Here is a 16088-nt window from a genome sequence, read left to right as displayed (position 1 = left end):
AAGTAGGTGCCTAACTTTACGCCTTAAAACTTGTCGGAGGATGAAGACGGAGGGGCGTTTGCTTTTACACCGTTGATCTTTCCTATTTTGTTATTTTAAAGCATAACATCAATGAAAAACGAACTTTGCACACACCCACTCGTATCACTCGTAAAACTGCTCAGAAAAAAGAATGTGACTGGCTGAGCTGTCTCACTTGGGAGTAGTTACAATACATGTGATCAGTCTGTTGTGTGTTTATTTCCTGTTTGCATAGCAAGAGTGATGTAATTGAGACACAGATGAAATTGTTTGTCAAAATAATGGAATATTAGGTCAGGGTCCAAAAACAAAGCGGTCTATTTGAGGATCTTTGGCCTACTTTGTCTTTCTTCTGCAACCCTTACATGAGTTCTGCACATTTCAGCATTGGCGCCCTTCTGGGAAATTAGAGATGCATTCCACCAAAGCGCCAACAATCACTTGTGTGTTTCTGCCACCAGTGACCTTACAATGGAAATGAGAAACACGCCAAACTAAGTCTTCATCACGTGACAAAAACATGTGCATGCATCATAATCAAATCACGCCCAGAGAAGACAAAGCCCCACAAGCAGTAAAAAAAAAAAAAGATCATGCATGGTTTTAATATAATCTGGAATGCATCACACTGAGACGCATTTCTATTTTTGCATCCTTCTCATACTAGAGTTGTATAACCATACCAATAATCAAGCCACATTTCAGCATTTATCCTCTCTTCTGAATAAAGTCACCAAAGGCCAACTTGCAGAATGTCTGTTGTTCTCAAAACTTTAGTACAGTACCACCAAAAAATGCTTAGCTATGATAATGTCACTCAGTGATCAACATTAACATCACATAACAAAATACTCTTTGATGCAGGGTGTGTTAAAAGACATTTTTCTTTCCCATTTTGATGAGAAAATGTATATGATCACAAATGTTTCTGTGCATTCTAAACAGAAAGTTGGACAGAGTCGACTCCATGACGCGACATGAAATGGAACGGTAGCCACTAATGATGTGACCTGAAACTAATTATGTTACGAATCGAGGAGCAACTGGTTCTTGAGTGTTTGTGTAACCTCTCTGACAAGTCCATCCATCCATCCATTTTCTGATCCACTTATCCTCACAAGGATCGCGGGGGTGCTGGAGCCTATCCCAGCCGTCTTCGGGCACCCTGAACCGGTTGCCAGCCAATCGCAGAGCACACAGAGAAGAACAACCATCCACACTCACACTCACACCGAGGGACAATTTTGAGTGTTCAATCAACCTGCCATGCATGTTTTTGGAATGTGGGAGGAAACCGGACAACATGCAAACTCCACACAGGGAGGCCGCAGCTGGAATTGAACCCGGTACCTCTGCACTGTGAGGTTGACACGCTAACCACTGGGCCGCCTTCTCTTACAAATCATTTATGCCAATAAAACAGACATGAAGAGTTTGCCACGGCGTTGTACAGTCGGTACCAAATCAGCGAATATTTAGCATATGTTCGACTACAACCACCATGTCCACCACACCATGTCTGGGTAACCAAAAACAGCTCCATGTTTGTTGTTTTCGGTTACCCAGACGATGACCCAGAAGTACATGAACGTGCATTAAAAAAAAAAAAAAGCGAGATCTCGCAATCTTTGTGAGGGAATGCATTCTTTGCGAGGGACCACAAAACTTTGTGAGGGAATGCAAAACTTTGTGAGGGAACGCAATTTTTATTTATTTTTTTGCATTCCCTCGCAAAACATTTTCTTCCATGTCCCCTTCGGGGCTCTGTAGGTTTTCCCCTTCAATGTGAGCAAAACACGAGATCATTTGTGACGCCAGTTCTTGAACTTTTTTTAGATCGACCACGTTGTTTTGTTCCGTATGGTCTACTTATGGCCACTAGGTAGCAGCAGAGTACCCACGCAAAGGGCCACCGTGAGGCTAACATGCTTGTTGATGAGTATGAATATGTCTCTGGGCACAATAACTTTATTTTTGTTTTTCCTGTAAGATTTTTGTAATTGAAAAATGTTGCATTTGATGTAGTGTGTACATATAGGTGATCTTGCGTCAAAATCTCAGTGTATCTTTTTCCCATCCAAATCAGTTTAACATCATCCCTTTGGCCTTGCCTCCATTACATATCACATCTTGTGCTTGTATTTATGAGGAACTACACCATCTAATCTGTTATATAATATCAGTATCATCCATCTCACTTAAGCCTTTGTGATTCATTGCTATTTGTTCTTCTCACTGTAATTATCTGACTTTGGACATTTTGTCCCAGCGCAAATCACTAACTTTAAATAACCCTTCAACCAATCGGATTATGAGAAGAAAGAAAGGTGTAGTGTGATCAGCATCGAGAGATATGATATTTTAAGGGGTTTTGTGCCAATGAGTTTTAGGCCATAAATCATGAGTGACGTGATTTGTGGATAGTGTAACAAATGTCCCGTCTCACCACAGGCATACTGATCCTCCTTTTCTTGTCTTCCTCTTGTGAACAATGACACATCTCATTTGAGCAGTCGATGATGTTCCCTGTAGCTATGGGCACTACCCACCGTACATCTACAAAAGAGACAAAAGTGAGTTTTGACATGCAGGGGAAATTTCCAAAAGGTTAGGCCTGTTTGGTTGTGCACTTGATAGCTTTTGGCAATTGTGATCTCCTTACAGCTCTGCACAGTATTGCAACTGCAATTGAAGTTTGACATGCCTTCGAGGTTTTAGGTATCTCAAGGATGTGTTATCCTATAAAAGCGACTTTGCTCGACAGGCTCAGATAAACTCCTGCTCATGTACCACAGAGGTAAGACTCACACGAGGATATACTGTATATATATAATTTTAAAAAATTGATTCAAACATTTTTTTTCATTGAGTGAACTACATTGACAAATAAAAAGAGAATATAATGATTTGTCATAAAATACGAGGCTAATGTTTATTTGCCAAAAAGAACGTTAGTAGTTTGAACCTGAAATATGTTGTGTAGTGTATTCAATTCAGTATTTCGGTTGAACACAATTTGTAAATTTGTAAATCATTGTATTCTGTTTTTATTTATGTTTCACATAAATAAACAAACCAAACCAAACCAAAAACCAAACATGACGTCACTTCATTAGAATCGGGTTTGTAAATTAAAAGAATATAATATGATTAAGTGCATGACACTTCATTTAACACTGTCACTATGATTAGATCGTGGGTGCTCCAGTATATTTTGTACTTAAATAAAGTAACCAACATATGAAAAACACACCTCAGTATGATGATGTCACTGATATGGTGACACTGTGACAATGAATGATAGACTGAGGCAACAAGTAGTTTCATGCATATATTTGCTACATATTTAATAATGCTATTGACATTTTGCCCCTTTGCATGTGTCGAAATAAGGTAACCAAATAATATTTATGTGCATTTCCTATGATATACTATGCATAAATCAAGAACGTTTTTGTTGCAATGTTGTTCCTTCTCAGTGCCAACGACTGACATGCTGCATCACAACAAGATGACTTCTCTTCCCCTTTGTTTTCCTCTGTTGGCCATACTTCTGCATCCCACTTTCTGCCTCTACAACTGCTCCTCTGAGTATGAGAGGATCCCAGGTAGGTGTTCCCTCACTACTACTTCTGCTACTGTGACTACTTTAGTGGCAGGCTGAGTATTTGTTTCCTTCAGTGAGGATTTTCCAGACTTAAACCGCCCATTAATCACATTGCATTGTAGGAATTGACTCGTAGCAATTTAGCCTTAAAATTTAGGTTTGTGCTTCTGATAGACCAGCAGAGAAGGCCTTGCTGGCATAGTATCTCCACCACTGCTACTACTCATAATAATAATCCTTGTCATGTTTATGAAGAAAGCTCAGACCTGACAGTTGACTGTGGCACCACCATGATCACGTTGGAGATCAACCTATGCACAGCTCAGTGGGCGGGGTTCAACTCGTCAACCATGGCGCTGAACGGAAAGCACAATGTCACAGACTGCCAGGGCTCCGTTGACTCCAGCGTTGACCCTCCCATCATTCGCTATCAACTTCCTGTCAACCACAGCGACCAAAACCCCTGTCGACAGTCCCTGCAGGTCAGAACCATTTCTGGTGGAAAATGATTGGCCTGAATGATGCAGTAGTCAGTCTGCATGAGACAAAAAAAACAAACAAAACAAAACTATTTGCTGGATCTGGTGGGACAGGAGAATGTTCCAATATTTCTCCTTTATTTAATTTAGAGGAGTGAATCATCTGCAGAATCCATATCAACAATATATGACTTATTGAATGACTTTGTCTTGCATACGTTCTGGTTGAGATTGTGGACGAGACCCCTGACCCGACGGGGCCCTTCAGCAACTTCCTCACCATCCAGTCAGTCATCATCACGGGTTTCATCGACACCCCCAGATCCGAGCAGGGGGTGATCAGCTACACCACGGACCTCTACTACCACTTCTCCTGCCGCTATCCCTTAGAGTACCTTATCAACAACACACAGATAGTGGCGTGAGTAACCATGGCAACCTCTGGCCTTGGGTCTGGCAAATCTGACAGGCAAGATTTAATGGTTCACACAAACATATTTGGAGCCGCGCAGTTTGAAAGGCAAAGCGCCACTGCTGGGCATAACGATGACGACGTTACTGTGATGAGATGGCAAAATGAATGGCAATTGGGAGAACTTATGTTTTCCATTTGTGTCAACATTTTTTAAATGCCATAAACAAATAATATCACAACATATCCTCAATTCAGCAATGCATATTTGGAGCTTCTTAGGGCTGGCTAGGAGCCGGTCACAAGAAGGAGTCATGCCATCTCAGCTGAAGCAAAACTTCTTTCCACTTGGTACTTCCTTGTGTCTGGGTAATTTTAGCGCACTGTGGCAATTTGTGCTGGCTTCTGCCAGAAATCTTTTTCGAGTGAGCTCTTCAATGTGCAAAACTCTTTTAAACATGTTGGTCTTCACCACTTTCACATCTTTGCGCAATCTGTCAGAGCAAACGTCATTTAGTGCTCACCATTTGTGATCTTAGAAAAAGCAGGCCCTGAGTGTGAACAGCTTCCTTTGTTTCTTGATTGATTCATTTGCCATTTTTTCTGGGGTGTCTTTTTAGCTCTTCTGTCTCTGTGGCAACAAGTGACAACAATGGAAGCTTCATTGACACACTAAAAATGCATGTTTATAATGTAAGTATAAGTAAAGGCATCGGGCACACTTGATGGCCGAGGCCAACCTTTGTCAAGTTGATTTGTTGCACAGTGTATCGGTACTGATGTATGACTGCAAAATTAATCTCCATTTGACTTATTCTGCCTTGGCGTTTAACCGCAGGACTCCGACTATGGCTATCCGCTAATCGTCCCTTCATCAGGGCTACAGCTGCGAACAAGGGTCTACGTGGAAGTAAAAGCTGTGAACCTGACTGGAAAGTAGGCCAAAAAGCTTTTAGATGTTCTAAAATCAAAGATACAATCCAAACTATTCTTTGTAACTGATTGGCCTGTTCTCTACAGCTTCCATGTGCTGATGGATCACTGCTTCGGAACTCCCACCGCTTATAATGCGTCACACACTGAGCAACACAACTTCTTCACCGGGTACGATGGCAGAAAACTCTTAGATGGCTTCATGTACTTCCAACGTTTGAAACCGCTGCACGATCTAAGAGAGCCGATTCATGAACAGTTTTGATTGGCACGTTCAGACAGCACTGACATGCTCGTCAGATGCAGCGCATGGATGTTTTACAATTGTGCAAATGTTTTGAATGAAGAGTCCATTATAAAAGAATTGGACATATAGTGTCATGTTGGGATTTAATTTGAATGATTTTTTTTCTTGTGTTAAATATGGGCCTTGCTTGGATATTTACCATAACATGCTCTCCTATATGTGATCAGATACTAGATTTTGTGTTTAAACTTGATGCAGCAGCATGTGGCTCATTGCCCGAAGTTATAGCAATTGCATGTTCATTTGTGATTATAACTTCAGCTTGTGTTGTTTCGTGTCAAGAGCTTCTATTTAAGTGTAACAGCAGAGTTAGACAGAAGACATTTTACACTGCAATTCATGCATCTGGCCTGGGCAATTTCTCCTCTTCTTTGCTTGGAATCAATTCTGCATTTATACAGATAAATATTTGCTCTCCACTAGGTGCTCAGTTGACCAAAGGGCAACAATAAATACCAACGGAAACTCCAAATTTGCCCGCTTTGACTTTGAGGCCTTCCGCTTCGTTCAACACCGCGAGCAGACCAAGTCCAGCATCTACCTGCATTGTATTCTCAGACTCTGTGAGCCCACCAAATGTGAAGAACTCTTGAACGTGAGTAGAAAATGTAAAGGATACAAAGTATATATATTTTTTAACTGAAGGCTGTCGCTTGTTTTAATGCCTAAATCCTGATAACAAAATTCTGGCTCTAAAAGTTTCAAAATGCATTGATCCAAATTAGGATTATTAGCCTATGGTAGAGGGAACTACAGTAGACTTGTGTTTAGCGCAATCACCTCACATTTGAGGGTTTTTTTTTTGATTGTTTTGTTTTCTTAAATCTCAAAGGCCAGAGCCTTTATTAGTTAGCATTAATAGGTGTAATAGGTATATTAGTTGGTATTAATATGTGAGTCAGGTAACTTAAGTCCCCACTGAAGGCCCCTGTCCCAAATGCACTGCCTGTCACAATTTTATTGATTTGTTATGCATTTTCAAAACTTCTAAGATGTTGTCAAACAAAATATATTTGACACCTGAGGGCTATTTTTATTCTTCAGGCTTGTAACAGCAGAAAAAAAAGGTCCTTGACCCCTTTTGGACAGGAGGGAAGAGACTCAGCCACTCTTTCAATCGGACCGCTGTACACTTCCGGAGAAGGTTTGGATGCCACTGCTTCCCGCTTGCCTTCACTTGTCTAACAATGATAAATTCTTGACTTTTTTCTGCATTCTTTCCTTTTTTGCCCACTAACAGGCAGGCCTGCAGCAGAAGCCTACCGTGAGTATATGTAGCTTTAAATATACACATCCAGCTTGGAGGTAGATAAACTTTATTGATCTACTGTATGCTATCAGGTGACAATTTGGCATCACAGAAGGATGACCTAAACGTGACGGGCCTCATAGTTGGGGTTGTGTTTGGTTCTGCCGCGTCCGTTGTGCTGGTTCTTGGCGGCTGGTTTGTATTGAAGAAGTTTTGCTGGGCCGGCCGCTTACCTCGCACCTTCAACTGACACCAATCTTTTATATTATGTTAACAACAAAAGATATATTTTTGTCACAAAAAATATTCTTATTGAATCTCAGAAATCAATGGACCGTATTTTCTGCACTATAAGGTGCTTCACAGTATAAGGCGCACTTTCCAAGAATGGCCTATTTGAAAACTGTTCTCATATATTGTAAGGTGCATAGAATAGAAGCCACAATAATGCCTGAGTTTGCTTTATGCATCCACTAGATGGAGCTACGCTAGAGGGAATACAATACAATACAGATTTATTTATAGAGCGCTTTCACCACCGCTGCAGACGTAACAAAGCGCTTCACAGAACATTTCCAATACTATGCCCTAGAAATCAGAATATTGACCCCTATATAAAGCGCATTGGATTATAAGGCGCACTGACGCCTTTTGAGAAAATCGAAGGCTTTTAGGTGCACCTTATAGTGCGGAAAACACGGTAGTAAATATATCATGTCCAGCATTGGTATCCGTGTTATATTTTCAGGCACACGGTTTGTACATATGCACATTTTGTGAAACAATTTTAAATTGAATTTTGAAAATTGTCTTTTGACACAGTAAATCGGCAATGAAAGTTGTTTTAAAATTGGCTTTTTAACACAATGAAACATCATGTGGCTCATTGTACAAGGATATTTTGAACGCCGTATTCCAAGTATCTATAAATGATTGTATGTTTGTTATAATATGGCAGATCAATATTTTGTTTAAATGGTACAGCAAAGGCCATGTTAGTGAGAAGATCTTCTATACTTGGACTTCGTCTTATTCATTTACGCTGTACAGTGTCTATTTTCTTGAGATTAAAATTAAACAACTCTTATGAGTTTCCACAAGTTTATTTACAATAACATAGAAAATATTCACAGAACAATTATTGACAAAAAAAAAAGTTTCTCATTTACTTTTTGGTTGAAGGATATTTTACATATACGATACAAATATCAATGAATTGCTACCTGTTTACATCACTCATATCTACATGCTTGCTGTGCTGCATGACATCACAGGTATTTCGTATAAAATTGTTAAAAAAAAAGAACAACAATTGACAAGCCTTCACAACAAACTTCACGACAAAATTCCACGTGTGCCTGCATTTATGAAATGCCACTTTTTGTTTGTGTGTGTGTGTGTGTGTAATAAGGAAATACTACTAAATTCCTGTGAGAACACACAAAACAGAATACAAACATATACTATGAACTGTGCCGGAAAAATTCCAAGACTGGTGTCAGAAAAAAAGATATATTTAAATCCCAAAACTACAAACCATGAGTTTTCTCATTAAATGCTCAAGGGTAGTCATCAGGGGGACCTGTTTTGAAGAGGTGGACAACATCAAGTTGGCCATGATGACGGAGCTGCAGAGGATCCCGCAAGAATCCTTCGAGGAGTGCATGGGGGCGTGGCACTGATAGTCGGGAAAGTGCTTTAGATGGATAACGTCTAAGGGAAGAATTTGTAGTTTGCATTTAAAGTACATATTTTATGACATCAATTCTGGAACACTTCTGACACTTCATTAGTACACATTAAAAATGCTTGGTTGCTTTCATCACCCACTTGTTTGGTATCTCTGAATTTTGAGCAGATTGGCTTACTTGTACCCAAGGTTGGCTGAATTATTTTGACCCAGGACACTGAGTTGAAGATTTGGGTGAGCTGAAGAGCTGAAGCTGCTCACCATTTTAGACAGGCTTGTGTTCTGAAGTTGAAATACATTGACCGTACCATTCATAGAAGATGTGAGTTGCAGTTGGTTGGCTCAGTGGGTAGCACTACTGACTTTGAACAAAAGGAATGGGATTCAGAGTGGCACAATGGTCGACAGGTGGTTCTCTCCGTACCTGCGTGCGTTTTCTCCGGGTACTACGGTTTCCTCCCACGTTCCCAAAACATGCATGGCAGGTTAATGGAGCACTTTAAATTGTCCCGAGGTGTGAGTGTGACCGTGGATTGTCGTTTGTCTATGTGTGCCTTGCGATTGGCTGGCGGCCAGTTCGGGTGCACCCCGCCTACTGCCCGAAGACAGCTGGGATCGGCTCCAGCATGCCCATGTGTGCACAGGCGGATTAGCAAATGGATGGATGGATGGATTGGAATTCCAATCCCAGTCAGGGCAGAAAGTCCACGAATGAAAAATGGGCAGGTTGTATCAGAAAGGGCATCCGGGGGAAAAAATGAACTTTGGTGACCTCTGACAGGGGAAATGTATTGTTTTGTCTTCTTAGAAAATGTTGGAAATAAACATTTTTTCCCATTATTTTTAACCACGGCTATACTGATAACCTCGTAACACATTTGTTGGAAGCTTTAACTCATCAGTATGGGTAGTATTGCATCAAACTCTTTAGCCAAAGTGCTGGGACAACTCCTCAACCCATAATGCTGGATATCAATGACGCAGCATTGTCTCTGACTCTTTTGAACCCAGGGTTAGCTATTTCATCCAATTTGGGTTACTTTTGAGCCAGTTCTTTGAAGAATTTATGTCCATGTTGATCACGATGTTGTGAGCCAACAATGTGCAAAACAAACAATTGGAAGGCGACGGTGTCTCAATTCAAAGTCCCTACAATGATGTGTCACTGCACCGAATGCAAAATGTCCTGGATGAGAGCGGACAGTTTGATGGAGAAGTCTTGCAATGAGCCAACAGGCTGTTCAGCGTGGGAAGAACTGAACTGGACATCCAACTCCTCCTCCATTGATATGATCAGCCTCTCAATCTTGCCTTTGAAGGCTTGGTGTTGCTGTGCTGAATCCTGGCAGAAGCGTTCCACCGTGGCCTCAAGAGGCTGCGCAGTTGCCGACCGATCGGCGAGGTCTACTTTAAGAGCCTCCAGACTATTTTGTGCCTTCATCTTCAGTGAAGTCACTTCCCATTCTAGCCTTGAGCTAAATCCCTGCCAGATTCCTGCATTAGCTGCCTCTGCCTCACTCATCTCCCTCAGGCGTTCCGTCAGCTCTCTGATTTTAGCCATGAAGTCAGCCATGATGTCAGCCAGCTTGGAGGCGCTCTGCTCCAGCGTTTGTGCCATCCAGTGGTGGGCAATCGGATCCGGGCTGGTCTCCGGCGCATTCAGACCATGCAAGTACAGTCTGACCTGGTGGCACAGGTGGTGGGTGTTGTTGTGGAGCTGCTGGGTGAGTGGGACCAGGCGTTCCCTCATACTGGTCAGCGCGGAGGCGAGATGGACCGGGGACGGAGCCAGCTTCTCTCTCAGCTCGGCCAGCTCCTGACGCAGACGGGCTCGAAGGCGCTCCGACTCAGCGACGATCTTGCGCTGCATCTCTTCCGATACTGGGTTCTTGTACTCATCCTCGTGGTTGTAGAGGCTGCTGTCATCCATGTGGCTCTTGTAGATTTTACTGTGGGACATAACCACTCTGTTTTAGTGTGTTTTTATGAATGGCTACTCATTAGTTACAGCTCCCTATATTATTTCAAGTGAATAAAGGTTCAAAATATTCAAATAAGTGGATAATATTTAACATTGATTGGCAATTTAAACTAATATCTACTTTTCAAGCAAGCAACCTCCCAAGATTGACCTGTTACCGCACATGGTAAGATGACCACCATGTTAAAGTGACCAGGTTTTTTATTTTATATCCTTTCGAAACTTTTTTTTAAGTGAAACTAATAAAATGCTTAGGGTGCAGTGTGCACTAACATAAAAACTATATAACATTAATAACACGCATACAGACACACAACACCCCCCCAAACCAAAGGAAAAAACTGTGTAATGCCACCATCTAGTGGGCATACAAAATACAACGCAGTGAAGACATGGAAACCCGAAATATCCATCCATCCATCCATCCATTTTCTAATCCGTTTATTCTCACTCTAAACCCACGTAGGCACGGGTAAAATGTAACTCGCACACGTTGAAGCATGCAATTTGTATTCAGATTTGCTCTACTCATGTCCAAAATGCAACGCAATGCTTAAGATGCAGTTTTTAAAGTCCTAAAATCGTGGACCTTATTTTTTTGTGCATACCTACTTTGTAGTTGTATCATTACCAGTATTTTTGCCCTTCTCTTATTTTGTGCCATTTCCATTTGTGTTTAATTCCTGCAATTATTATTATTATTTTTGGTACAGCAATGAGCAAAATAGTTTTTTTTTTTTTTATAATTTAATGTCCTTAGTTAGATAAACTTACTCTGCTTCTTTTGTGATTTTTAACTTGGGATGAGCCTGATTGGCCTTGGAATCAGCCCAGGTTGCCTCCCTGGTGTCACGATGGAGCGGATAAGCTGCAAGAAAATAATACCTTAGGTTGTGTTTGTAAATGTGTCGGAGATAATGAACATATGGAACTAGCGTGAAACAATAATATCAAATGCATACAAAGTACACCGTAATATATTGAGAATTATCTCATGAAAATACCTGAAATTGCCAAGACTGCAAAGGCGCAAATGATCAAGAACACTTTTTCTGAAAGCATGTTTTCTTTTCTGTGGAGAATAGAAAGCATTACATCCATGACTCTGCGGTGAAAATTGCGTTTTATTTCCTTTATCCATTCATCAATCAAGGAAACACAGAGAAAAAGTTGGTGATATTTACCTGAGCGTCAGGGGTCTACAGAGCGACCTTTCCGCACTGTCAGTCTTATAAAGGGCCTCGTTATCAAACCAGGACTGTGTCAATAGTCAACACGTGGAGGGTTACACGGGTGACGGAACACAACACACACACACATGCACAAACAACGCGCACAGATGAACCACTGAAAATCTTTCAGTTTATGGGCAGTCCATGATTAGTGTCAAACCAGTTTGAGATAAAAATCCCTAAATACTACCCCCCCAAAAAATACAGTATATATACAGTATATATATATGAAGATAAAACAAGAATTGTTCAATTCTGATGTTATGGGAAGACCGCGCAGCTATTATCTATTTCATTATGTACAAATGAGGTGGAAGTTGATCACCAAAGGTTCAACAAGTTGACGTTATCCAAAGTCAGGTTTTGTTCACCAGAAAGCATCCTGCATTTTTTTTCCCCGCTGCATTTGATTTTGGTAGGTTCTGTATGTTGTGGGGCTGTTCCGGTCGACACTTCTCTGCAATATATCGTGGATATCAGAAACAGCGCCTTCACACACCTCTGCATTCCTGGTAAGGTCTATTCAGGGTTTCTGGAAGGGGTAGGTCGTGATCGAAAGAACAAGATCCCCAATACAAGCAACCGAAATAGAATCCTCCACAGATTGTCCGGGCTCTCCCTTAGAGTCAAGGTTAGAGACCTGGCCATCCGGGAGGGGCTCAGAGTACAGCCGCTGCTCCTACACATCTAGAGCAGCCAGATGACGTGGTTTGGTCATTTGATTAGTCTGGTTACATCTCTTTTGTGAGACTTTCCAAGCAAGTCTTGAGAAACTCTGTCTCCCAGTTGACCTGGGAACACCTCGAAATCCCCCCCAGAAGAGCCGGATGAAGTGGCTGGCGAGAGTGGAAGTCTGGCCTTCCCTGCTGACCTGACCTGGGATAAGCAGAGGAATATGGATGGATAGATGACGGTAAATGGTTGGATTCAAGTTGATGAATATGTCATTCCACGGTATTGAATGAGTTAGACATGGATCACAAATTAAGCAAATACTTGATTGCCTCTGCCAAACGTATTGCTTACAATAGCCATTTACGACCCCAATTACGACTTCATACTCAACAGATTGCCATAAAGCAGTTGGCCACACATACAAGTTGCTTCGATGTATTTTTTTTAATCACTTTTGTTAACACAGCGCAGAGCATAAAATAAGTCGGTCAACGATGACCATGATGTAAAAGGAATTCCGCACAAAATTGCAATGCCGTTGCTGTATATTCTGCTATTTAACAAATGTCGTGCTAGTGAGATGACACGAGTACCGGTATGTAGGTGAAAGTGGAGTCTTGGGTAAGCTTTGAATCATCACTTCAAGGTCATAGTCCACGGCTGCCACGATGAACTAACTAGGTTACAACAGTCGTACAAAGTCTGGTCAACACAATAAACGGGAATGTGAACGTTCTTATTCATAAAAACATCACCTTCCTGCATGTAAATTGTACATGATACGCACAAACTGAGATGTCGAAAGAAACTCAAAACTTGATGCATTTATATGTGTCTGGAATGAACACATAAAAAAGGCCATTGGAATATGGAGCAAAGTATGATAAGCTGATTTCTTTTATTTCATCGAAGCACACGCACACATGCAGTCACACACCGCCAGCTGTTTGCCAGTCAAATATTTCTGTGAAAAGCCTCTCGGGGACAAAAAACCAACTTAAAAAAACCCTGAAGACCATAGAGAAGCTTCGCAGAATTTACACTCGCTTTCGAGATAAGACAGTCGAGTGACGCAAAAAAATACCCCATAACGGAACAGTGCAAACCTTTACTATTGAGTGAGTAAACATGGTGGAAGAATGAGAGTTTGTTGAATGGCAAGTCAACATGGAATGCGCCACACTGAGAGGTTTTAGTTTTGGTTTGCTGATTGAACTGTGTTAGAGGTACAGAATATTTAAAACCGCTCTCAGTGTGATGGGGTTCATGCGGTTCGCTTGTATGAACCACAATAAGAAAGATGCTGTGAAATCGATCAGGCATCAATCCGAAACTCAGCATTCAACGTATTCTTGAGGGACTGTGGATGCATACCTAATATTCTGACCTGAGCTTGATAGTGTCAATTCATGGACTGGTGATGCTCTGTCACAGACTGAACACATGGGACTCAATGAAGGGTATGATGATTTGCAAGAAGTTGAAGGATATTTGAAAAACTGCAGGTTGGTCTGGAACGAGGAACTTCTAATTTGGAAAGAATATTGCGTCATCTTAGATTTGATGGAAGGACAATTGATTTTCAAATTGAATGCATGTGAATCCACAGCCAGGCACCGGGGCTTCATCTTACCCATGTCGCTAATCAGGGTCAAGAAAAAGGATGAATGAATATTCAGTTTTTAGGACACCGTCTTGTAAAACCTTCATTAAAAAAAAAGCTGCTCTCAAGCAAAGCCACTTGCCAAATCATTAATCAGTTTCATGGTTGCACCGAGAACAAATGGAGCAATGTGATACTTTCTAATCTCCCTCTGCACTGTCACTGTCACCTTACCTCTGACGCTTTATGAATCATTCAGCATGCGAATGAAAGTCATGCCGACGAAACATTAGCTCACGTTACCTTTTGCTTTCTATGAGCACACGCTTGGAGTCAAATGTGCAGAGCTACAACTGACAGAGTGTAGTTTTATTTATGCAGTCGTCGCCATGCCGGGAGGATGCTGTGATCATTTCATGAGGTGTCTTTGGTGGTTGTTGATTTCCTCTAGTTTGCATCCTGTTTATGGGGCCAATATCAGCCGCTCTTCCCGAGAGAGGCCATCTTGTCAACCTGGTATGTTTGAACGTGTCTTATGCTATTATTGCTCTACATACACATGGCGTGAGCAGGACCAGTTATATTTGGTGCATTCATTTAGCTGAGTTCCCTCCTAAATCTGGTGAATTAACCCTTCCATGCACAAATCACATGATAAGATGTCTACTGTAGTAACCGCTGTCCCTTAACGGGTTCAAATGTATTTGCTCATTATTTCTCAATTTTGGATTCATCGTCAAACAGCGGCACCTACAAACCGTCAATGCAGGAACATCCCAGATCAATGATTTCCAAGTGAATGCAGTTTTAAATTGGATCTTAATTATTGGCATTTTTAATGTTAGCATTTCATCGCACTCTGACACGTGATCGCTCCACAATGTTGCGTGTGGAACAAGCAGACGACCTATTCGGTGTGGGTACTTGCCATTTTGCTTGGATTTCTTCACAATAGTCCTGCTTATTTTATTTTAAAATTGACTTGACATGTTTTGTTTACACGGTGATATTTTTCCCCCAAATGCATTTGTATGAATGAAAATCATATTAATATCTCTTGACAGTGTTGATAGAATCTAAACTTCTTTGTGATTATTATTTAAAAAAAAATCAGGCTTTTACTGCCTCCCGGAAAGCTTCACTCCAATCCCTTGTCCAAGGGGAACCTACGGGCCTGCTGCAGACAGTGTAGCATTGGAAAGTTGTCTAAAGTGTCCTCCTCACCATTACTGTCCCCGACCGGGTCTGCCCGCATCCGTCCCTTGTGGATCTGTGGCTCAACAGCCTCTGTCTGGACAGGACACTTGCATCTGCCCGGGAAAGGGACAGAACTTTCAGGTAAGAATGATTTAGTAAAGTAATAGATGCTGAATCGAGCATTGTCTTCGTAGCTCCTCTGTTTGTTCGCTAACCGTCATTTTTCAACACTTTCACATAATTTGAAAGTGTTGAGGTTTTACAATGCACAGTGAGAAGCAGGTAAGAAACCCAAACAATCAGTAGCATCATGCTGAAAGACGAGTAGATCAGATTTCCGCACAGTGGGGTCTTCTTTCCTGTCTCAGTGTTGCCCTCATGGAGAATTGGATTTGACTGTAATTCCCAGATGGGTATTGGATTAAAAAATGTGTAATGTATAATTTAATGAAAATAGATGATGAAAAAGGATAACTGGATACATACCCTGCTGCCATGTTTTTTCATATGAATTTAGTAGAAAAGGTTTACCTGACTCCTGGATTATTTTGCCGTAATGTAAGTGCCAACGCACAAGAAATGCATTGCAAAATATGCAAATCTATCCTCAAATCCAATAAAGACACTATAATGACAGAAAGACATTGAAACTGAGAGCTAGGGTATGATCTGCTGTCTTACAACCCACTATGCTATGAAACA

General features: G+C 41.3%; 2 protein-coding genes across 3 annotated transcripts; one reads left to right on the top strand and one right to left on the bottom strand.

The window, feature by feature from the left end:
- The first annotated feature begins 1522 nt into the window (after positions 1 to 1522).
- LOC147197320 (zona pellucida-like domain-containing protein 1) lies at positions 1523 to 7746 on the top strand. Its single transcript, XM_086125759.1, has 13 exons — positions 1523 to 1544; positions 2535 to 2594; positions 2786 to 2818; positions 3501 to 3629; positions 3884 to 4110; positions 4338 to 4528; positions 5140 to 5212; positions 5358 to 5455; positions 5540 to 5623; positions 6183 to 6354; positions 6804 to 6903; positions 7000 to 7023; positions 7101 to 7746. Exons 1-13 carry the CDS (start codon positions 1523 to 1525, stop codon positions 7256 to 7258), a joined length of 1371 nt encoding a protein of 456 aa, XP_085981885.1. The 3' UTR covers positions 7259 to 7746.
- A 346-nt stretch (positions 7747 to 8092) lies between these two features.
- Positions 8093 to 11923, bottom strand: LOC147197319 (uncharacterized). 2 transcript variants are annotated; one of them, XM_086126117.1, is made up of 4 exons: positions 11864 to 11923; positions 11684 to 11751; positions 11454 to 11547; positions 8093 to 10647 (listed from the first exon to the last, which is right to left on the bottom strand). In XM_086126117.1, the coding sequence occupies exons 2-4, from the start codon at positions 11739 to 11741 to the stop codon at positions 9861 to 9863; spliced, it is 939 nt and encodes a 312-aa protein (XP_085982243.1). In that variant the 5' UTR covers positions 11742 to 11751; positions 11864 to 11923; the 3' UTR covers positions 8093 to 9860. The 2 variants fall into 2 exon arrangements, with proteins under 2 accessions (XP_085982243.1, XP_085982242.1); XM_086126116.1 differs by lacking the exon at positions 11864 to 11923 and having other exon boundaries at positions 11684 to 11857.
- Positions 11924 to 16088: the final 4165 nt, after the last annotated feature.

This window comes from Hippocampus guttulatus, chromosome 12 (assembly GCF_054856545.1).
Source record: "Hippocampus guttulatus isolate MCC_2025c chromosome 12, RoL_Hgut_1.0, whole genome shotgun sequence".
Taxonomy (NCBI): Eukaryota; Metazoa; Chordata; class Actinopteri; order Syngnathiformes; family Syngnathidae; genus Hippocampus; species Hippocampus guttulatus.
This window is presented reverse-complemented; position numbering and strand designations above follow the sequence as displayed.